Source organism: Leptodactylus fuscus, chromosome 4 (genome assembly GCF_031893055.1).
Source record: "Leptodactylus fuscus isolate aLepFus1 chromosome 4, aLepFus1.hap2, whole genome shotgun sequence".
Lineage (NCBI taxonomy): Eukaryota > Metazoa > Chordata > Amphibia > Anura > Leptodactylidae > Leptodactylus > Leptodactylus fuscus.
Window position 1 is genome coordinate 21,903,719 of NC_134268.1, and position 23,446 is coordinate 21,927,164.

The following is a 23,446-nucleotide window of genomic DNA, read 5'->3' on the forward strand; positions in this document are numbered from 1 at the left end:
CCGGGTCATGTGACGTCCGACGTCATTAACGAAGGACGCGAGAGGAGGACCGCACAGGAGCCGGGGAACAGGTAAGAAGCAACAGTGGGGTTTTTTTTAATGTTTTTATTCCCGATTTAGTCTCCGATTATTATACTCTGGGGTCTGAAAAGACCCCAGAGTATAATAATTGTTTATGGGTGTCCACAGAGGGACACTATTGGGGTTAACACTGTGTGTGCAGGGGACACTATAGGGGTTAACACTGTGTGTGCAGGGGACACTATAGGGGTTAACACTGTGTGTGCAGGGGACACTATAGGGGTTAACACTGTGTGTGCAGGGGACACTATAGGGGTTAACACTGTGTGTGCAGGGGACACTATAGGGGTTAACACTGTGTGTGCAGGGGACACTATAGGGGTTAACACTGTGTGTGCAGGGGACACTATAGGGGTTAACACTGTGTGTGCAGGGGACACTATAGGGGTTAACACTGTGTGTGCAGGGGACACTATAGGGGTTAACACTGTGTGTGCAGGGGACACTATTGGGGTTAACACTGTGTGTGCAGGGGACACTATTGGGGTTAATACTGTGTGTGCAGGGGACACTATTGGGGTTAATACTGTGTGTGCAGGGGCAAGTAAGTAAGGGACATAATAGAGTGCGGAGGAGGGGGTCAGTCGAGGTCTTCGGCGTCAGTTGGGATGGGGGGGGGCCCCATGTCAAAAGTTCGCCACGGGGCCCCGCCATTCCTAGTTACGCCACTGCTACAGACAGCTATGATTGCAGCAAATTGACTTGTTTTTACATTAAACTATCTTTCAAAAGCATATTTCTACAAGATTTCCACAATAGTTTGGAGTGTTTCTTTGGGAATTTGTGCTCATTTTCCTAAAGAGCATTTAAGAGGTCAGGCACTGATGCTGGGGAAGAAGATAACAAAAGTGTTTCATAAAGTTGAGGATAAGAATGGATATAACCACAAGTGTCCAATTCTAAAACAACTTCTCAGAAGTGAATAGTACAGGCGAATATAAGAAACTTTGTAATATATCTTATTAAAGACATCTGTTTCCTTCTCCACTTATTAGGCTGCTCCTCTTCCTTATTGTTACTCATTTTATAGAAGCCTATGGAGAGAGGAGGAAGCTATTTAAATGATATATTGCCTTCTTCTGACTCTTATCTTGAAAGAAAACAGTTCCAAAAGAGCTTAGAGAGAGAGAGTTTAGCACCTGCAGTTTCCCCAGCAGTTTCCTCCTCCCCCCTCCATAGACTTCTATGTAAAAAGTACCTCAACCTGATGAATGGAGAAAGAAACAGATTTCTTAAATGTAATATATTAGAAAGTTTCTTATATTCACCTGTACTATTCATTTATGTAAACTTGTTTATAATTTGGAGGTGCACATTAACTAGGCAAACTTCCCAAAATTTGCTTCAGGTGGCTTGGGTCACCGATTCATTTTGGGTTCAATAAGTTTAGAGACAATCAGTAGTGAAATTATTGTACCCTGGGGTCTCTATGTACCCAAGAATATAATAGATGGAGATCCAGAAGTGGTATATAAAATTAAAAAATATTCATACTCACCTTTCTTCACCTCTTTTGGGCTTCCTTGTGGCGCCCAACACACTCTCTTGGTCTATTCAGTGATGTCATGTGCCCAAGATCACCGCTGAGGTCCAATGACAGACCACAGAGGTGACCCCAAATGCATGACGTCACTAGGAGAGTGCGTGATGGCGTGAGGAGGCTCAAAATAGGTGACAGAAGGTGAGTATGAATGTTTTTTTGTTTTTTTTTCACCTACCCTAGGCCTCCACCTATGTTCTGCAGTCAAAACAGACTCCACAGTATAATAGTTTAACACAATTTGAGCTGAATTTCCACTTGGGAAATTCGGGTCAAACCCGGCTCGTGCCAAATCGGTTCAACCATCTCAAACTTTAACCTATTATCAACACCGAGCACATTGATCCATAATGAGGGCAAAGATCCCCAACAATGTAGCAGTTATAGGCCAATCACCCTACTGAACGTTGACCTAAAAATCTGGCGCGTTACGGTTGCGGCCTCACCTTCCTCTCCTTCTGCATGAGGAACAAGTAGGTTTTGTAAAGGGGAGAGAACCCCATTCGGCTTCTCCATACCATAGCAATAGCCAAAAGAGATAAAATTCCCCCGATGCTTTTAGGAATAGATGCTGAAGAAGCATTCGATGGTGCACTCTAGAATTACAAAATTAAAGCAACCAAATCTGAGATTCTCAATATTTCACTCCCCCCGCTTGGTACCGAGACAACAGTGCCAAACTCTACCCTATGTCTGGAAACAACTGTCTATAACAGGGGTAGGCAACCTTTGGCACTCCAGCTGTTGGAAAACTACAACTCCCAGCATGCATACTTGCTCTGCTGTTCTTGGAACTCCCATGGAAGTGAATAGAGCATGTTGGGAGTTGTAGTTTCACAGCAGCTGGAGTGCCGAAGGTTGCTGATCCCTGGTCTATAAGGTTCCTAGGGGTTCAGCTACCCAATCTGCTAGAAGATGCCTTTGCTACAAATTATAACCCCCTCAAATAAGAGATTAAGCAACTTCTCAAGAAGTATGACCTCCCCTATAGATGGTGGATTGGCAGGAGGAATCTTCTCCAAATGTAAGTTGTACCCAATGTTACTTACCTTATTGCAGATGATACCTATAACCTTACCAACCTTGTTCTTTACATCTCTTCGTAGACTATTTACAGCCTACACGTGGAAATACAGACACCCCAAAATAACTTATTCTCTCCTGATAAAGGGGAAGTCGCTCGATGGAGCTCCTATGTGTACCCCACAATCTCCCCAACGATGAACTCACTCAGGGAAGCCCACTTCGGCCCCGATCCCAAATGACAACTGTGTACTCAGACCCTAAAGTTGACAAGAATCAAACCATGTGATAGCTAACTTCAAGGTCTGACAACAACTTAGCACCAAATGAAAGACACCCTTTCTCCCCAGATTTCACCCCTTTTGCCGGAACACTTGGTACTGTTTGTATTATCCTTACCGAAGAATGACGATCTAGACTTGTGGCAGAGATGAGAGACTCTAACAATTGCTGACCTCTTCAAAAAAGGGAAGCCATTAAACCTGGAACACTTCCGATCTCTTCTTCCAAACACATCCCTGAACTTCCTTCACTACGCTCATTTTCAAAAGTCATTTTCAAACCTGGTCAAGCTTGGAAACCCAATAAGACCTCACTCACTTTGAACACAATCTTAAAGGAATAAAACGCAATTTTTTGTGACTAACACATAGGAATAGCTTTAAGAAAGGCTATTCTTCTCTTACCTTTAGATGTCTTCTCCGCGCCGCTGTTCAGTTGAAATCCCGGTTTTCTTCCGTATGCAAATGAGTTCTCTCGCAGCACTAGGGGCGGTCTCCAGCACTCAAACAGCACTGGGGGCATCCCCAATGCTGTGAGAGAACTCTCCAGTGACGCCTCCATCTTCTTCTGGAATGGCTACTTCACGCGTCTTCTTCCGGTGCTGGAGTGAAACTTCTACGCATGCGCAAGTTGGCTCTGCTGCCTCGGGCAGAGCAGACTGCACATGCCCGCCTGGTGTAAGCAGCCATTTTCTTGTGGCCACTTACACAGTAAGCAGGATAAGTGGAAAGTGGTACTGTGTGCAGAGGAGCGTCAAAACCTCCAGCATGTGGTACTGTGCACAGAGATGCATATCTAATCCTCCGGCGTGTGGTACTGTGTGCAGAGGCATGTATCAATTATTCCAGTGTGTAATACTGTGTGCAGAGGCGTGTATTTAATTTTCTGGCATGTGGTACAGTGTGCAGAGGTAAGTATCTAATCCTCTGGTGTCTGGTACTGTGTGCTGTGGCAAGTATCTAATCCACGAGCATGTGATACTGTGTGCAGAGGTGTGTGCCAAATCTTCCAGTGTGTAGTACTGTGTGCAGAGGCGTGTATCTAATCCTCCGGCATGTGGTACTGGGTGCTGAGCTGCATATCTAATCCTCTGATGCATGTATCTCAGCTTGGATATCAGTGTTGGATTGTGCACGACTGTGTGTATTGTAGTTGGAATATAAGTGAAAAACTTGCAGGTTTGTATTGGATAATTCCGGTCATGCTGGGTTTTTGGAATACTGTATCTCCGGAACAGTATGTCCGAGAGAACTGAGGCTGGTCTTAAACCTTCCTCGACACCTGAAGTATCTGTGTGCCAAATTTGGTGAAGATTGGTCCAGTTGTTTGGTTGCGCATAAAGAACAGACAGACAGACAGAAACTCATATTTATATATATGTGATTATCTATGTGACTTGTAACTAGCATTTCGAACTCTTGTTCCTCTGTTCTTATCTCTATGTCTTTGCATTTGTATAACTGCAAAAATGAAAAATGAAAATAAAAAGTGAATTATTAAAAAAAAAAAAACAACAAAAAAAAACTTTTAACCTATTATTACTATACTACATGGTGCATGGCGTAGAAAAAATATTCCCAAAAAACTATAGTGCCCTTACTGCCCCCCAGCGAATTGCTAGACAAAGGATATTAGAAAGTCGCAACACATTTGATGTCTACAGAGAATACGCTTTACCTGTGTGAGATGGAAAATCCCTCGAAGGGGTTAATTAATAACAACCTTAAGACTTTAGGACTCCGGGGCTTCGTACAGGTTTCCATTCACAAGGATGTGTCATTGTAAGCAGTGGGACGTATCAGATCTTGACCTCAACTTTTACAGGGCTGCTTATTATACCAAAATTGTTTGTGTTTGGCCCCCCACAAAAAAAAAAAAAAAAAACCAAAAAGCAAATGATGCCTTTATAAAGACAACTTCCTGTTGTGGCTCAGACCTTGGTGTAAAGCTATAAAACTAGAGGCTGGACCTTCCAGCAGTCAGAGGAGAGCCGAGCTCCCAGAAGCTGAGGTTTGGAGACCACAATGTACAAGTTCATTAGCTGCACGCTTCTAGTGGTGAGTACACACTGACACGACTCGACTGCGCGACTTTACTGAAAAGAAAAACACAGGCTGCAAACTTGTTATAGAGATGGGAATATGGAGCTTTATGTCTGGGGAGAGAACAAGGAGGGTAAGGGGATACCTTGTATATAGAGGAGAGGGTGAGGTTAGGTAGGAAAGTCTTCTATTTATGGTACAGATACAGATGTAGCAGAGCTGAGCGGTTAAAGGGGTATTACGGTTATGGCAAACAAAGGCGATTCTCTATAGAATGTAACATTATACAACTGATACAAGTTATACAATTTACCAATATAATATATATATATATATATATATATATATAATATATTATACCTTCTATATCAATTCTTTATGGCGTTCAAGATCTCTGATTGCTGCCAAGCTTCGAGGGGATGTAAATGTGTCACATGATGAACTCCTATAAGGTTATCAGAGATGTGTCTTGGTATAGATAGGAGATAGATAGATAGATAGATAGGAGATAGATAGATAGATAGGAGATAGATAGATAGATAGATAGATAGATAGATAGATAGAAGATAGATAGATAGATAGATAGATAGATAGGAGATAGATAGATAGATAGATAGATAGATAGATAGATAGATAGATAGATAGATAGATAGATAGGAGAGATAGATAGATAGATAGATAGATAGATAGATAGATAGATAGATAGATAGGAGATAGATAGATAGGAGAGATAGATAGATAGATAGATAGATAGATAGATAGATAGATAGGAGATAGATAGATAGATAGATAGATAGATAGATAGATAGGAGATAGATAGATAGATAGATAGGAGAGATAGATAGATAGATAGATAGATAGATAGATAGATAGATAGATAGATAGATAGATAGATAGATAGATAGATAGGAGAGATAGATAGATAGATAGATAGATAGATAGGAGATAGATAGATAGATAGATAGATAGATAGATAGGAGATAGATAGATAGATAGATAGATAGATAGATAGATAGATAGATAGATAGATAGATAGGAGATAGATAGATAGATAGATAGGAGAGATAGATAGATAGATAGATAGATAGATAGATAGATAGATAGATAGATAGATAGATAGATAGATAGGAGAGATAGATAGATAGATAGATAGATAGATAGATAGATAGATAGATAGATAGATAGATAGATGATAGATAGATAGATAGATAGATAGATAGATAGGAGATAGATAGATAGATAGATAGATAGATAGATAGATAGATAGGAGAGATAGATAGATGATAGATAGATAGATAGATGATAGATAGATAGATAGATAGATAGATAGATAGAGGAGATAGATAGGAGATAGATAGATAGGAGATAGATAGATAGATAGATAGATAGATAGATAGATAGGAGATAGATAGGTAGATAGATAGGTTCCTTATATAGGAAAATAACATGTCAGTAGTTATGTTTGGTAAGGGTCTGCTTCCTAAGACCACCGCCGATCAATGAACAAAGCAGGAGAGGTGCCCAGCTGAATACTGTGCCCCTTCACTATTCGTCTTGAGCAGATTAGGCAGTGACTGGGCTCATAAATAGTCAATGAGTCTGTAAACCGCTCGCAACACTCTCTAAGGATAGTCAATCAGAGCCAAAGGGGCGCAGAGCTCAGCTGAGAGAGTCTAGTGATCATTGTGGTCTCAGCCGACGGACCACCACCAATCCCAACCTCAGGTCACTGTGAGGGTTTGTAGTGATGGCTACTCTATACATGCAAAAGACTGCATGAAGCATCTGTAGGATACATAAAATAGAGAATGCTATACTGTATACATAGAATAAATACTTTGGATGTTGATGATGAAAATGATGAAGATTTTCTTATATGATCGATCCTAATACTTGGTAACCATATGTATAGTATTTATAAGTATATATATATGTATATATTATATTATCTGGCCACCGTGGTATATACTGTATATATATATATATATATATATATATATATATATATATATGTATTGTCAATTTCATAAAGTTACTAGATGACGTGAAATACTGTAAAATTGCACTGGAGTGGCAAAATTGTAGGAGGCAAAAAGAGGACCATTCTATGCCTCTGCCAAATCTTTGCAACTTTCAGTAAGCGCCTCTAGAGTCTATGCTGTTTCATGTGGGTGGTCCTAGACTGGTGCAGAGAGACAGAGACCACCCTCCTGATAGTAGAGGGAGCCTAATTATCATATTGGGTGCTGAAGCTAAAAACACTGATTGCTCAGGAATGGCGGGGCTAGAGAAAAAATCCAACTGTGCCAGAATCAGTTGAAGGGTGCAAAGAAATGGAGTTGTCGGAGGTGGTGAAAGGTCCCCATTGGAAACAGATGAAGGTTATACTCTGCTACGGTATCTGTCAGTGCCATAGACTCTGAATGGTTTAAGGGGGCACATAGTTATGGAAAATCCCTTTAAATTAAGGCGTCTGTTTATGTGCAGCACTGCCACCCTTCTGTCTGGGTTGGGCCAGTATCTGCAGGTACTGGAATAAATAGTGAATAAAGACATTTAGTGTCCGCAGAGCTGGAATTCCCCAGAATCGTGAGCTTATGGAACAGACACCATAATAAGGAATATTCAGTATACAGTATATTGTGTGCAATGGATTGTTAGGACCATAGACAGTATGACAAGGCACCTGGTGGGGGATGTACAGTAGATTTAGCATGTGTGTAGGTCAGGTATCATTCAAGTGGAGGGCCATGAAGTCCTAGCATGAATATATTATAGGCTGTTCCATTCGTAGTAGTTGTTCTCTGACTTGAGTTCCGTCTAATTGGGGCCCAAGACCAGTATTGGCGCATGGAAGGAGCCATTGGGAGCTAAGATAGGGGGTAACTGCTGATGGTGAGAGTCTGGTGAGGTGGTTGATTAGGGGTATAACAGTCCGTGGGGTCTCATCTTCCTCTTAGTTGGTGACCACTATATGGGGAGGTGGGGTGGGGCGGGTGGTTTGGGGTATAACAGTCCGTGGAGTCTCATCTTCCTCTTGTTTGGTGACAGCTGGACACGTATTGGGCAGCGATCTCCACAGTGGCCTCTTCTTCTCCCAGTAGGATGTAGAGTTTCCTCTTCTCATCTGCAGATATGAAGTCTGGGATGTGGGCAGAGAGTCTTTGGTAGTAGACGGCCCTCACAGCTGAGTATTTGGTGCAGTGTAGCAGGAAATGAGTCTCGTCTTCTAGGGCCCCCTGGTCACAGTGCTGGCACAGTCTGTTCTCCGTGGCTTGTACGTCTGCCTGTATCGCCCCGTCTCTATCTCTAGGTTGTGGGCGCTCAGTCTGTACCGGCTCAGGGTCTGTCTGTGTTTGGGGTGGGGTATTCTCTCCAGGTAGGTGGCCATGGTATAGTCCCTTTGCAATGACTGGTACATGGTGAGTTTTTTGGAGTTATTTATTGCGCTTCTCCATTCCTCGATGTACCGCTCTCTGTCTCTCTCAATGACTCCTTTTATTTGAGCCTTGTTCAGGGCATGTTGGGGGTTTTGACTTGGCAGATGGCTGATGCTTAGTTGGGGGGTGTCGGGTTTGCTCACGGCTCTGTGGCTCAGCCATGCTTGGTGGTGGTAAGAGCCAGGACTGCTGCCCTGTATGAGTTCAGAATGATAGCGCCCTCTTCTGCATGGTGAACCACAGGGGGAATCTGCCTAGCTCTGCCCGGCATCCCATGTTGGAGGTGCTACCCATTAATGGGTGCATATGATCACATTTTATTAAATTTTTTGGAAGAAGGTGACCAATTTTTTCTGTTATGACATTCACCAATACTTTTATATTTTGATGATTTGGACATTTTGGGATGTGGTGATACCTAATATGCTAATATAGATATAGAGTGCCATCCCATATGACGTTCTGGGGGGGCAACAATCTTTCCAATATGGTGGCGCCCATGTTCCGTACTGGATTAGATGCCACGGTTGTAACTGACCCAGCATCTAAGGGGGTTATAGTGTAACCAGGGCTGTTAGTAACAGGTGAATATCATAATGTTCTATTCAATCAGGGATCACAAAGGGTTAAATGTCTTGACTTTAGAGTGTTGGTAACTTTGCATCGATTTATCATTTATCCAGTGAACGTCCCCTTGTAATCTCATGAGTGATGGGGGACAGAGAAGGTTTCAATATGTTCTGAGCTGTTATTGCCCACAAACTTTTACAACACCGCACTGGGCTCAGACGAGAAACTTTCTGGAAAATATAAGTTCAGACTGTTCCTTGTTAGGGGCCAATGTATTTTTGATGGCTGTCTGCGGTACAGAGCGCTCTACATGGTGCACGCTGAGCGGAAAACCGTGGCGTGGAAAGCCTGGGTAACAGATCAGAGGAGCTATTTCCAGGATGAGTAGAATCGATGGAAGGAATGTAACAATCTTCAGATTGACGTTCACGTCTCGTTGACTATTTTTGTTTACTCACAATCTCTGCCTGACGTATAAACGATAATTGCAAAATTCTAAGCAAAACCGGATATGGAACCTGATTAACCCCTTCCTGACATACAGTGTACATGTATGGCTGCTGGGTCTTCAAACATGGCGGCCGCTAAGGAACTGAGCCGTAGCCAAAAGGTCCAACAGTATTGGCCGCCATCAAAGACACCACCAGTTATGGACAGTGAACTTCTCAGATGCCGTGGCTATTTCCAGCCATTTGTCATGTGTTCTCATACATTGCAGGCTGCTCGGTCTCATTCCGAGTGAAATCCATCAGACATCTCTGTAGTGCACATCTCTGCTCCCCTGAGTGCCAACTTTTGGATTAAGATTTCTTACAATTGGCTGTGAAGACGTAGCTGAGATGAGTTCTTGAGACATCGGAGATAAGTGCGTCAGAGTGATCTCATGGATCTTATTCTGAACGGGACTGAGCAGCTTGCAATGTAGAAGAACACAAGCAAAGATAAACAGATACAATTCAATCAAATATTTTGATACAAATGTATCCATAGTCTTTATGTGAATAGGTTTATGAAGCATCAGCAGTAGAGATGAGCGAACACTAAAATGTTCGAGGTTCGAAATTTGATTCGAACAGCCGCTCACTGTTCGAGTGTTCGAATGGGTTTCGAACCCCATTATAGTCTATGGGGAACATATACTCGTTAAGGGGGAAACCCAAATTCGTGTCTGGAGGGTCACCAAGTCCACTATGACACCCCAGGAAATGATACCAACACCCTGGAATGACACTGGGACAGCAGGGGAAGCATGTCTGGGGGCATAAAAGTCACTTTATTTCATGGAAATCCCTGTCAGTTTGCGATTTTTGCAAGCTAACTTTTCCCCATAGAAATGCATTGGCCAGTGCTGATTGGCCAGAGTACAGAACTCGACCAATCAGCGCAGGCTCTGCTGGAGGAGGCGGAGTCTAAGATCGCTCCACACCAGTCTCCATTCAGGTCCGACCTTAGACTCCGCCTCCTCCAGCAGAGCCAGCGCTGATTGGCCGAATTCCGTACTCTGGCCAATCAGTGCTGGCCAATGCATTCTATTGGCGTGATGAAGCAGTGCTGAATGTGTGTGTTTAGCTCAACTACACCGGTGGAGTAGTTGAGCTAAGCACACAGATTCAGCTCTGCTTCAATCAGCGCTGGCCAATGCATTCTATTAGCTTGATGAAGCAGAGTGTGCACAAGGGTTCAAGCGCACCCTCGGCTCTGATGCAGCAGAGCCGAGGCTGCACAAGGGTTCAAGCGCACCCTCGGCCGAGGGTGCGCTTGAACCCTTGTGCACACTCTGCTTCATCAAGCTAATAGAATGCATTGGCCAGCGCTGATTGAAGCAGAGCTGAATCTGTGTGCTTAGCTCAACTACTCCACCGGTGTAGTTGAGCTAAACACACACATTCAGCACTATTATTGTTATTTTTAATAACATTCCCCCCTAAATAAAGGTTATCCCTAGCTATCCCTGCCTGTACAGCTATCCCTGTCTCATAGTCACAAAGTTCACATTCTCATATGACCCGGATTTGAAATCCACTATTCGTCTAAAATGGAGGTCACCTGATTTCGGCAGCCAATGACTTTTCCAATTTTTTTCAATGCCCCCGGTGTTGTAGTTCCTGTCCCACCTCCCCTGCGCTGTTATTGGTGCAAAAAAGGCGCCAGGGAAGGTGGGAGGGGAATCAAATTTTGGCACACTTTACCACGCGGTGTTCGATTCGATTCGAACATGGCGAACACCCTGATATCCGATCGAACATGTGTTCGATAGAACACTGTTCGCTCATCTCTAATCAGCAGTATTAGAGCCTCATATTGATCAGATTCTGCTCCACAAACACATCTCAATTAGCTCTGTACTATGAAGTTGAATAACTTTATATGATGGCAGAGGTGGCTAGCTTTCTCATACTGCCAACAGGTCAGGCTATTCAGTCAAAAGAAGGAAATAATATGAAAGAAGAACTTAATTACCAGTGGTGGGAAGACCAAATCAAAGAGGCCCTATCACTATGTCAGAAATGCCCAACGACGTCCGTCATCTAATCGGTGCTCTCACTCTGAGCAATTTGGTGTTTTGTTTATCTAAACCTGTTCAGCCATTCAACAGATATAATCCCTTATTGTGTTGCACAAATTAGGGTTGACATTCTGGATGCAGGACATTCAGCATATAGAGACCCTGCCCCCAGAGAAACCACAGTGTTATGGCGACCCTACTAATAATGCTAATCTGTATCGACATTAGAAGGGCTTGTATCTGTGGAGTAGATGAACAGATTTGGAGTGTGACAGCGCCCATCAGATGATGTATGCAGTGAAAGGCTCATCTCCAGTACTACAGACAATCTGGTTCACGGTCTATTAAACGTTATCTAAACATGTGAGATTCGGACAACCACATGTATATACAAAGCAGCAGAACTTCCTCTAAACATCACATTGGACGGGTCGGTAGATTTTGCAATAAACATCCAAAACATAACATGTATTATATTAGAACAAGAGGCACTTCATACAGCGAAAACTTCCCTACTCTCCAGATGAGCGGCAGACAGATAGCCATAAAATGAAATGCTTTATTTGTAAATGACTTCCTACCGCCCATGGTCTGGTGACTTGTGTGATCATCCGTACCAGAGACACCTCCTGTAGACAGACACTTTTTCATGTGAACGTATAAGAATGCGGAGAATCTTATAATCCACTCTTGTTAGGTCCTGTACATGTCAGATTAGAAGGATTTTACTGGATGTATTTAACAATAATTCATTATATATATGAGAAGCTATGGTATATATGAGATTACTGTATGTAATGCTTCATTTGCCCACTGGTGGCACTGTAGAGTAATCAGGTTACACCTAAACGCAACAAGGTAACCCTTTGGGATCAGAGTAGCATCAAGGGACATGTCTAACAAGAAACCTTTGTCCAATGTGGAAAACCTATTTAAAGGGGCTGTCCAGGAATTATAGGGTTACTATCGGGGAAAGGGGGGGGTGTGTTGTGGCTCATACCAAGATTCAGTAAAGCCCCACAACGTTCCAGAGCTTCAATAAAGCATTGATCCAGAATCCTTAAAGAGAATTTTGGGATATTAAACCATCTACAGGTCTTTATGGAAGGGTAGCTTAGTGTCCATGGCCATTAAAAATAAGAAAAACAAAACCAAAAACTTTATACTTACCTAGATACAGGTCCAATAAATCGCATTTCCCTGGGAAAATCTTCCAGCCAGAGACGTACACCATACCTTCATTGCACATGCGCCTGATTTCCAGTACATGCGTGTGAAACTGGGGGTTCACTACTTTGAATTCAGAAAGAACTGCCTGGGATTCTTTTAAAGGAAACTAACTCCAACATCTCTAAGTCTTTGCATCCCTCAATAGGCACAGCTCCACGGATTCCAGCACGGTTGGAATTTTTTTCTCTACCCCCCTCCTCTTTACTGTCAGGTGGGCTGTCCCAGACTATCAGCTCAAGGACTGCCCACCACACAATAGAGAGCCCTAATTAGCATATTGGATGAAACCAACAGCACTCCTCAGGAACAGTGGGGATAGAGAAAATATTCCAACTGTGCCAGAATCCATTTGAAGGATTTAATTGTGGTCGCCAACAACCACTAAGAATTAAGGAACCGGATCTGGTGTAGTACACAAAAAGTCCCAAATCTGTTCTCTTTGACCTATCACTGTGCAGGTTGGTCCAGTCTTCCCTATACATTCATCCCCCCAATCTCTGATCCTAGTAATGGTTTGATCCACAATGCCGCCAAGGCTCAGTATAGACTTAGCGCTGAATTGTTTGTTCCATTTTCTTGAAGATACATACATTTTTTGATTTTGTCTTTGTACAGGCGTTCCATGTCAGTATTACAGAAGGAAATTCTCCAAAATATACTTACTATGACCCTTACACACTTGTAGAGTTGCAATGCGACCAGTGTCCACCGGGGAGTTTCGTTAAACACGACTGTACGACTGAGAAGAAGACCGAGTGTGCACCTTGCCCTTCCAATTATTTTGCCAGTGAATGGAACTCCCACAAGGACTGTCAGTATTGCAGCAACGTCTGCAAGGAGCTGCAGTTTGCTAAAAAGGAGTGCAGTAGCACCAACAACAGGATATGTGAGTGCATTGGTGGCTTCTTCTTGGATATCGAGTTCTGCTCACCTCACAAGGAGTGCCCGCCTGGTTACGGAGTAGTCCAACTAGGTGCGTATTCACTTTTTATACTTATTTGGTCATCGATAAACCTTGCTAGACATGAGAAACCTTCTTTCTCAAATGGAAGTTCATAAGTATGAAGGTTGAGGTCTGGAGATAGCTTAACTGAGGTCAACTGGCCATTCAACTGAGGTCAACTGGCCATTCAACTGGGATCAACTGGCCATTCAACTGGTTAGACACAAGAAAGAAAAATCAGTCAAACCCATTGGGCCAAACCACATGTCCATGTTTAGGGTGGAGTTGGCAGAGGTATCTATCAGCAAAATGACATATCCCTCCAGACCATCCCCAACAGACATACAGTATACGTTATATAATATAGGACAGTATGTCTTGATTTGTAAAACAGGTCTTCAACAAACTTGGCCTATTCAGATGTTCTCCTCTACATACCTAATTGGTGGAAGAAGCTCAGATAGTCAACCCAGAGGGATGTGACGTGAATATTCATGACTACCGTTTGTCTGGGCTCAGCTCACAATACTCACCATTAAGTCAAGAGAGATTCCCAAGCTTCACGCTATTAGTGTATGAAGCCAAACGTTGAATGGACAACCACTTTTCTGAACTAGATCGATCAGTGGTGATCTAGAAATACTTTGGAGACTTCACCATAAGTCAACGAAAAAAAAAGCAACGTTCTCCTGATGGACACTAATATAGACCATGGGCTCCGTGTCTAATCACTGTGTTAGCAGATCGCCTCTCCATTGTTCTGGTTCTCCCATGGACTGGAACATTGGAGAGCAAGTGCTAGTGTAGGTATAGGAGTTTGACCATCTTCCATCTGTCTTCTCAGGGTGTAGTGGACACCACTTTTTCTGAATAAGATCAACCAAAGTTCACAAGTATCAAAAAACTTTGATGTTGACCTCCATGCCCATCCAATGGGAAATTATTGACTATGACAGTTGGACCACTATACCTTCTGTCTTGGTATACCCCGTGCCCTGTAGTGTTTCGGAGGATAGTTACACTCCACATTACAGCGCCTCTATCTGGTGATGCACCTCACCCTGAGACTTAGCTGCAATACAACATGGAGCCCATGAGTGGCGCTCCTCCTCATACAACCCCTTTGATAGAGCAAGGACGTGAGTGCAGTATTATGTGACTCTGGAGCTCTTCGGGGTAATAAAAGGAGCTTTGATCAGAAGTAACGTCGAAATGAAAAGCCATCTATGAGCCACCATCCTCATCGAAACCTGGCACAAACACCAAGCCCCGAAGATCTGAAGCCTTCTCACACAGCCTGGTCTCTTAAAAGCGGCTTAATAATATATCAACCAAAGCCAGAAAGAAAATCCTGAATATTAATACAGACTCGTAACTCAGGATTCTTCTATTAGAGCAGTGTCCACATCGGTTGTGGTCTTCTTTATTTGCCATGTAGTTTGGGTCGGGTGTAATTACACGCCGTGAACCTGGGTATAAATGTTTCAACACTTATAGGACACGGCGGAATTTACCAGGTAAACAGATGAGGGCGGCGATGAGCATTATACCAGGCACCCCTAGTCAACAGATCTACGCTTAAAGGGGATGTTATATAATTATAGTCAATGGCTGACCATGAGGCCACATGTAAAACGGAGCAGAGCCAAAAGGGACAGGGTGGTCTGGCACTGCTCGAGTGCTCCTGGTTCTTTGATCATAGTGGTTGGACGCCATGCTGATAATACATTGGTGACGTATCCCCATATATAGTTACTGCATAAAACATAGATTTATTATCCCTGTCCATATAGTTAAAGGGGCACAAAACCTAGAAAAAAGATCAATTTACCTTCTTCATACTCTTGAGACGTGATCAACCAATGAATGGTCAAAGCATGGCCCAGATGTAATGAGGAGGACCCACGGTCTGATCCGAGGTCTCAATTTCTGGATCTTGTCTGAATGTTTGGGCTCTGGTCTGAGGTTAGAGTTTATGGATCTGAATTTGTTCCGAAATCCAAACAATGTGGTCTACTCTATCGTGTAAATATTGGCGCCTGGTCTGAGGTCTAAATGACGTGGTCTGGTGGGAACTTTGTAGCCTGTGATTTGTATTATGGGATTTGGGGTCTGACTCTTAGAACTTAATATTAGGATCTGGTCTGGAATAACTTTGGAGTCTGATCTAGACTGAAGGAGCTATCTAGACTTTATAAAAATAGTTTGGTCCATATATCGAGGACATGGAAGAGTATACAGGGAGAGTCAAAATATATAAAAAGGTGTATTTCGACAAACCATAGACATAGCAGGACGAGGCCATCAAACTCCGCGCCATGGCTAACTACACTCCGACTCACCAAAGCCAAAGTGTCCCCAGAAAAGACAAAAGCTCCAAGACTGACCACTCATGGCAGACTGCAATGCAACATGACCTGATCTTCTAGGAGTCTAAGAGATCGACCGAACCTCAATCTAATATTGTCACAACCCAACACATTTACTAAAAGATATTCAATAAGATACTACATATTACAGTATACAGTCTCTGAGTCCAATATTTTTATGTTTTCAGGGACCCCTGACAGTGACGCTATTTGTAGTGAATGTCCAAAGGGGATGTTTTCCAATGTAACTTCATCCACAGCTCAGTGCCAGAAACAAACCAACTGCAAAAAGCTGGGCCGCAAAGTACTACATAAAGGAAGTTCTACACATGATACAGTATGTAAAGAAGAACCTGCCATTTCCTGTGAAATAGGTAAAATAAAACTGATATTAAATGTGTCTATAGAGTATAACAGTATTATAGTAGTTATATTCTTGTACATAGGAGCAGTATTATAGTAGTTATATTCTTGTACATAGGAGGTAGTATTATAGTAGTTATATTCTTGTACATAGGAGCAGTATTATAGTAGTTATATTCTTGTACATAGGAGCAGTATTATAGTAGTTATATTCTTGTACATAGGAGTAGTATTATAGTAGTTATATTCTTGTACATAGGAGGTAGTATTATAGTAGTTATATTCTTGTACATAGAAGTAGTATTATAGTAGTTATATTCTTGTACATAGGAGGTAGTATTATAGTACTTATATTCTTGTACATAGGAGCAGTATTATAGTAGTTATATTCTTGTACATAGGAGTATTATAGTATTTATATTCTTGTACATAGGAGCAGTATTATAGTAGTTATATTCTTGTGCATAGGAGCAGTATTATAGTAGTTATATTCTTGTACATAGGAGTAGTATTATAGTAGTTATATTCTTGTACATAGGAGGTAGTATTATAGTAGTTATATTCTTGTACATAGGAGTATTATAGTAGTTATATTCTTGTACATAGGAGCAGTATTATAGTAGTTATATTCTTGTACATAGGAGCAGTATTATAGTAGTTATATTCTTGTACATAGGAGCAGTATTATAGTAATTATATTCTTGTACATAGGAGGTAGTATTATAGTAGTTATATTCTTGTACATAGGAGGTAGTATTATAGTAGTTATATTCTTGTACATAGGAGCATTATTATAGTAGTTATATTGTTGTACATAGGAGCAGTGTTATAGTAGTTATATTCTTGTACATAGGAGCAGTATTATAGTAGTTATATTATTGTACATAGGAGCAGTGTTATAGTAGATATATTCTTGTATATAGGAGCAGTATTATAGTAGTTATATTCTTGTACATAGGAGTAGTATTATAGTAGTTATATTCTTGTACATAGGAGGTAGTATTATAGTAGTTATATTCTTGTACATAGAAGTAGTATTATAGTAGTTATATTCTTGTACATAGGAGGTAGTATTATAGTAGTTATATTCTTGTACATAGAAGTAGTATTATAGTAGTTATATTCTTGTACATAGAAGTAGTATTATAGTAGTTATATTCTTGTACATAGGAGGTAGTATTATAGTAGTTATATTCTTGTACATAGGAGTAGTATTATAGTAGTTATATTCTTGTACATAGGAGTAGTATTATAGTAGTTATATTCTTGTACATAGGAGGTAGTATTATAGTAGTTATATTCTTGTACATAGAAGTAGTATTATAGTAGTTATATTCTTGTACATAGGAGGTAGTATTATAGTAGTTATATTCTTGTACATAGAAGTAGTATTATAGTAGTTATATTCCTGTACATAGGAGGTAGTATTATAGTAGTTATATTCTTGTACATAGGAGTAGTATTATAGTAGTTATATTCTTGTACATAGGAGCAGTATTATACTAGTTATATTCTTGTACATAGGAGGTAGTATTATAGTAGTTATATTCTTGTACATAGGAGCAGTATTATAGTAGTTATATTCTTGTACATAGGAGTAGTATTATAGTAGTTATATTCTTGTACATAGGAGTAGTATTATAGTAGTTATATTCTTGTACATAGGAGCAGTATTATAGTAGTTATATTCTTGTACATATGAGTAGTATTATAGTAGTTATATTCTTGTACATAGGAGCAGTATTATAGTAGTTATATTCTTGTACATAGGAGTAGTATTATAGTAGTTATATTTTGTACATATGAGTAGTATTATAGTAGTTATATTCTTGTACATAGGAGACGGTATTATAGTAGCTATATTCTTGTTATTGCACTATTATCCTTGTTATTGCTACTTATTTATACTTTGGAATAACATTTTCCTTGCAATTCCTTCCTTAGATGTTACACTTTGTGAAGAGTCCTTGTTTCGGTTTCCAGCGCCCCCAGAGAACTGGATAATGACTCTCATTCAGAGATTTTCTAGCACAGCAGTGACATTACAGCAAATAAATAAAATACAGGAAACCCACAGTGTAGCGGAGCAGCCGTTCTACTTGTTTAAATTATACAAGAGTCAAAGCAAAGCAGATGACTCCTTCACCCCTCTCCTCAAAGGTAATGATAGAAATAATAACAGTAACATATCCACAGTATTTCCATTCTGCCACTATAATCTACTCTTCATAAACTGTCCAGTCATTTTTGGACTCCCATAGTGTGGAATTAAAGAACGGAGTAGACACTGGCCAGTGATGTCACCAGCTGTGGCTACTTGTTTTACTTACTATACTGTACTTAGAACTATGACAAGTAGAAAATATCAATGTCATCCCCTCACCTTATCGGCTACTGACAGGTAGATTCTAACACAATTCTGTGGCATAGTGAATTAAATATGGCAAATTTGACACCATGTTTAAAATGAATATCCCAGTGGACAGACACTGAAAGGTAAAGTTTCACTTGTTGAGTCATGTCTGTTATCTTCTCATACATGTAGTGTCCTGATAACCAGCCATGATGTCCTTATTGTGGTCAGGTTATCTTCTCATACATGTAGTGTCCTCCTGATAACCAGCCATGATGTCCTTATTGTGGTCAGGTTATCTTCTCATACATGTAGTGTCCTCCTGATAACCAGTCATGATGTCCTTATTGTGGTCAGGTTATCTCCTCATACATGTAGTGTCCTCCTGATAACCAGCCATGATGTCCTTATTGTGGTCGGGTTATCTTCTCATTCATGTGCTGTCCTCTTGATAACCAGCTATGATGTCCTTATTGTGGTCAGGTTATCTTCTCACACCTGTAGTGTCCTCCTGATAACCAGCCATGATGTCCTTATTGTGGTCAGGATATCTTCTCATACCTGTAGTGTCCTCCTGATAACCAGCCATGATGTCCTTATTGTGGTCAGGATATCTTCTCATACCTGTAGTGTCCTCCTGATAACCAGCCATGATGTCCTTATTGTGGTCGGGTTATCTTCTCATACATGTAGTGTCCTCCTGATAACCAGCCATGATGTCCTTATTGTGGTCAGGTTATCTTCTCATACATGTAGTGTCCTCCTGATAACCAACCATGATGTCCTTATTGTGGTCGGGTTATCTTCTCATACATGTAGTGTCCTCCTCATAACCAGCTATGATGTCCTTATTGTGGTCAGGTTATCTTCTCATACTTACACTAATGTAATTTTCTGTTCCTTTTCCTTTAGATTTAAAGGAGTGTGAGAAGGGAGTGTCTAATCTTCTGGGGCCCCTAAATCTGACCACCAAAAACATAATGACCTTAATGCGGGGTTTACCGGGAAAGCACGTAAGGCAAGAGGATATAGAAAGAACCTTGAAGACTTGTGATCGACCCAAACACCTCGTCAAACTTCTTAGTCTTTGGCGGAATAAAAACAAGGGGAACACCATCGAGGGACTCAAACAGCTAAAAATGGGGCAACTCCCAAAAGTCTTACGTAAGAGGATGAAGAAACTTGGACAATTCCTATCTGGAGACTCCATGTACAGTCTGTATCAGAAGATAATCCTGGAGATTAATGGCAACCAAACACAACCTGTAAAGATGGAGGTATTGCTCTGACTGGTTCAGAAGTGACCCCGTATCTACTGACCGTTTCTACCCCCTCCCCCACCTTCAAACTGGAGTCCTACTCTGGTACCTGCTGTATAAGCTTTATTTATGGAAGTATTTTTATTAGATATGTTCTCGTAAGGAATTATTTATGTTCCCTTTGGATTCCTGACCAGAGATGGAGGAGACCGTCTGGTCTGGGCGTCTGAATGTGTATATAATGTGTCTTTAGGTTGTGTAAAGTACTAGGATTATTCTATTTATACTAATTTAATACTGACATTTATCTGGGTACAAGATGTTTTTTTTCGGAGAGATACGGTATGTGATATTTTTTTATTTTAACCATAATCTGTCTTATCTCTACTTACGTAGATGCCAAAAAAAAATTGCAGTATTTGTATATTGTTAAGGTTTATACATTCTGTTAATAAAGGGGTTGTGCAGGATTTTTTTTGGTATACCCATGGCTGAGCTGCAGTACCAGTGCCGGCCACTATGGAGGACACGGAGCCAAGAGATTCCACCTCCATGTGGTGCATAGTACACAGACCACAGGCCATAGACAAAAATCCTGGACAACGCCTTTTATTTCTGATAGATTGGGGGACAAGGACATCTTAATGTCTAATAGGCGGGGAGATTGTCTTGGATGCGTTGGATTACTACCGGAAGATTGATGTGGCTGAGAAAAGGAAGAGGAGACGACAGAGAATATAAAAATAGGCCAAGTATTCACACTGTTTTAATAACTCTCGTACACTTTAAAGGGGGTTTCTAGGACATTTATATTAGAAGGATTGGTTGGGTCATCAGATTGGTGGGAATGCAACATTTGGGCACCCCCACTGATCAGATGATTGAAGGGAGCGCTGCATAGCTGGAAATAGTACTTTGGTACCATTCCATAGCAGTACACGGGGACAGTTGTACTTTTTCCAGGCCTGTTCAATCAGCTGATTGGTGGGGGTTTTGGGTGTCAGCTAATTGGTGGGGGTGTTGGGTGTCAGCTGATTGGGGCAGGTGTTGGGTGTCAGCTGATTGGTGGGGGTGTTGGGTGTCAGCTGATTGGTGGGGGTTGTTGGGTGTCAGCTGATTGGTGGGGGTTGTTGGGTGTCAGCTGATTGGTGGGGGTGTTGGGTGTCAGCTGATTGGGGCAGGTGTTGGGTGTCAGCTGATTGGTGGGGGTGTTGGGTGTCAGCTGATTGGGGCAGGTGTTGGGTGTCAGCTGATTGGTGGGAGTGTTGGGTGTCAGCTGATTGGTGGGAGTGTTGGGTGTCAGCTGATTGGTGGGGGTGTTGGGTGTCAGCTGATTGGTGGAGGTGTTGGGTTTCAGCTGATTGGTGGGGGTTTTGGGTGTCAGCTGATTGGTGGGAGTGTTAGGTATCAGCTGATTGGTGGGGGTGTTGGGTGTCAGCTGATTGGTGGAGGTGTTGGGTGTCAGCTGATTGGTGGGGGTGTTGGGTGTCAGCTGATTGGTGGAGGTGTTGGGTGTCAGCTGATTGGTGGGGGTTTTGGGTGTCAGCTGATTGGTGGGAGTGTTAGGTGTCAGCTGATTGGTGGGGGTGTTGGGTGTCAGCTGATTGGTGGGGGTTTTGGGTGTCACCTGATTGGTGGGAGTGTTAGGTGTCAGCTTATTGGTGGGGGTGTTGGGTGTCAGCTGATTGGTGGGGGTATTGGGTGTCAGCTGAGTGGTGGGGGTGTTGGGTGTCCAATCCCCACCTATCTAATATCCTAAGGATAGGCCATCATTACAAAGGTCGTGGAAAATGCCTTTTATGCAAATATTGGATTGTTACCAGATTACTCTCTTACCAGTGTCTGTACGAATCCTGCAAATTCCACTAAAGCTGTATATAAAAGGGTGTGCCAGTAATGTTACATTATCCCCGATCCACAGCATGGGGGGTAATGTGCTAATTTGTGGGGATCTGAACACTGGACTCAGCTCATCAACAAAGAATGGAGACGCAGTGGACATGGCCACCCTGCTGTTCTACTAAATTGGGGCTAACGGGGTACGAGCAGTTAGACCCTCTCTGATCAGCAACTTCCCCATCCTATGAAATACCCCTTTAATGGATTCAGAGACATCTCCTTTAATAATCTCCTCCTATTGTTCCTCTCTGTACTTAAGCTAACAGTGAGACTTCTTATACCTCAGCGTTTCTTCTATCAGGTCGTGTCACCACTATAGCATGCCACCATGTCTACCACTCACCAAGACAACCGATGTGTAAGATTAGGCCGACTTCTTTGTACCCCCATGATCAGCCATAATTCCCATTCATTTCCCTGGCAGTGGTGGCCCACCAGACATAGACAGAGGGGCCCCGAGAGAGAGAGAGAGACTAACAGAGATAGATGAAGGACCAGACTGGAGGACCAACGTCTATGATGTCCGTATGTCCTAATGGCCAGTAATCATGTGCCAGCCTGGTCATTTTATAGAATACTATATGTGGTCAACTGTCTACTGACCTCCTGCACCTAATGCTGCAGTCACTGGTGTTGTTCTTCTCTTCTATCTCCTATCTATCTATCTATCTATCTATCTATCTATCTATCTATCTATCTATCTATCTATCTATCCATCTCTGTCTCATCTATCTATCTATCGATTATCTATCTATCTGTCTCATCTATCTATCTCCTATCTATCTATCTATCTATCTATCTATCTATCTATCTATCTATCTATCTATCTATCCATCTATCTGTCTCATCTATCTATTTATTATCTATCTATCTAGCTATCTATCTATCTATCTATCTATCTATCTCCTATCTATCTATCTATCTATCTGTCTCATCTATCTATCTATCTCCTATCTATCTATTTATCTATCTATTATCTATCTGTCTCATCTATCTATTTATCTATCTATCTATCTATCTATCTATCTATCTATCTATCTATCTATGTCTCATCTATCATCTATCTATCTCCTATCTATCTATCTATCTATCTATCTATCTATCTATCTATCTATCTATCTATCTCCTATCCCATCTATCTATCTATCTCCTATCTATCTATCTATCTATCTATCTATTTATTCATCCATCCAGTTACTTTGTATCGTGCCTTCTGTTTATGGGACGGTCCATGTAGTATCTATGTAACCCCTCTGTAACAGGACAGAACCTCACGTGTATTTCTGATCTCCTCCTCCGCTCGCACTTGTACAGATTGTCCTATTATGTAAATCCCAGATGTTCTTTGTGTTCTTCATTGTCTTAGATTTTGTTAAACATTAAAGGTCCCTCTTGTATTTATACATCGGTGTCTTTTTTGCTTCCTTTACAATGTCACAGTGAGAATGTAATTATGTTCTATCGTGGTACAAGTGACATTACTATTACATATCACTTATGATACTACTATGCACATATTACATATACACATATTACACATAGGATT

General features: G+C 41.5%; 1 protein-coding gene across 1 annotated transcript; it reads left to right on the plus strand.

Annotated features, from left to right (window-relative positions):
* Positions 1-4,915: 4,915 nt before the first annotated feature.
* TNFRSF11B (TNF receptor superfamily member 11b) lies at positions 4,916-20,985 on the plus strand. The gene is made up of 5 exons (XM_075272073.1): positions 4,916-4,983; positions 13,330-13,687; positions 16,215-16,400; positions 18,334-18,549; positions 19,655-20,985. The coding sequence occupies exons 1-5, from the start codon at positions 4,951-4,953 to the stop codon at positions 20,029-20,031; spliced, it is 1,170 nt and encodes a 389-aa protein (XP_075128174.1). The 5' UTR covers positions 4,916-4,950; the 3' UTR covers positions 20,032-20,985.
* The last annotated feature ends 2,461 nt before the right edge of the window (positions 20,986-23,446 follow it).

Coding starts and splice junctions, on each gene's coding strand:
- TNFRSF11B (XM_075272073.1), top strand. CDS start 4,951: ATGTACAAGTTCATTAGCTGCACGCTTCTAGTG. Junction 4,984..13,329: donor TTAGCTGCACGCTTCTAGTG/GTGAGTACACAC, acceptor GTCTTTGTACAG/GCGTTCCATGTCAGTATTAC. Junction 16,401..18,333: donor TGCCATTTCCTGTGAAATAG/GTAAAATAAAAC, acceptor TTCCTTCCTTAG/ATGTTACACTTTGTGAAGAG.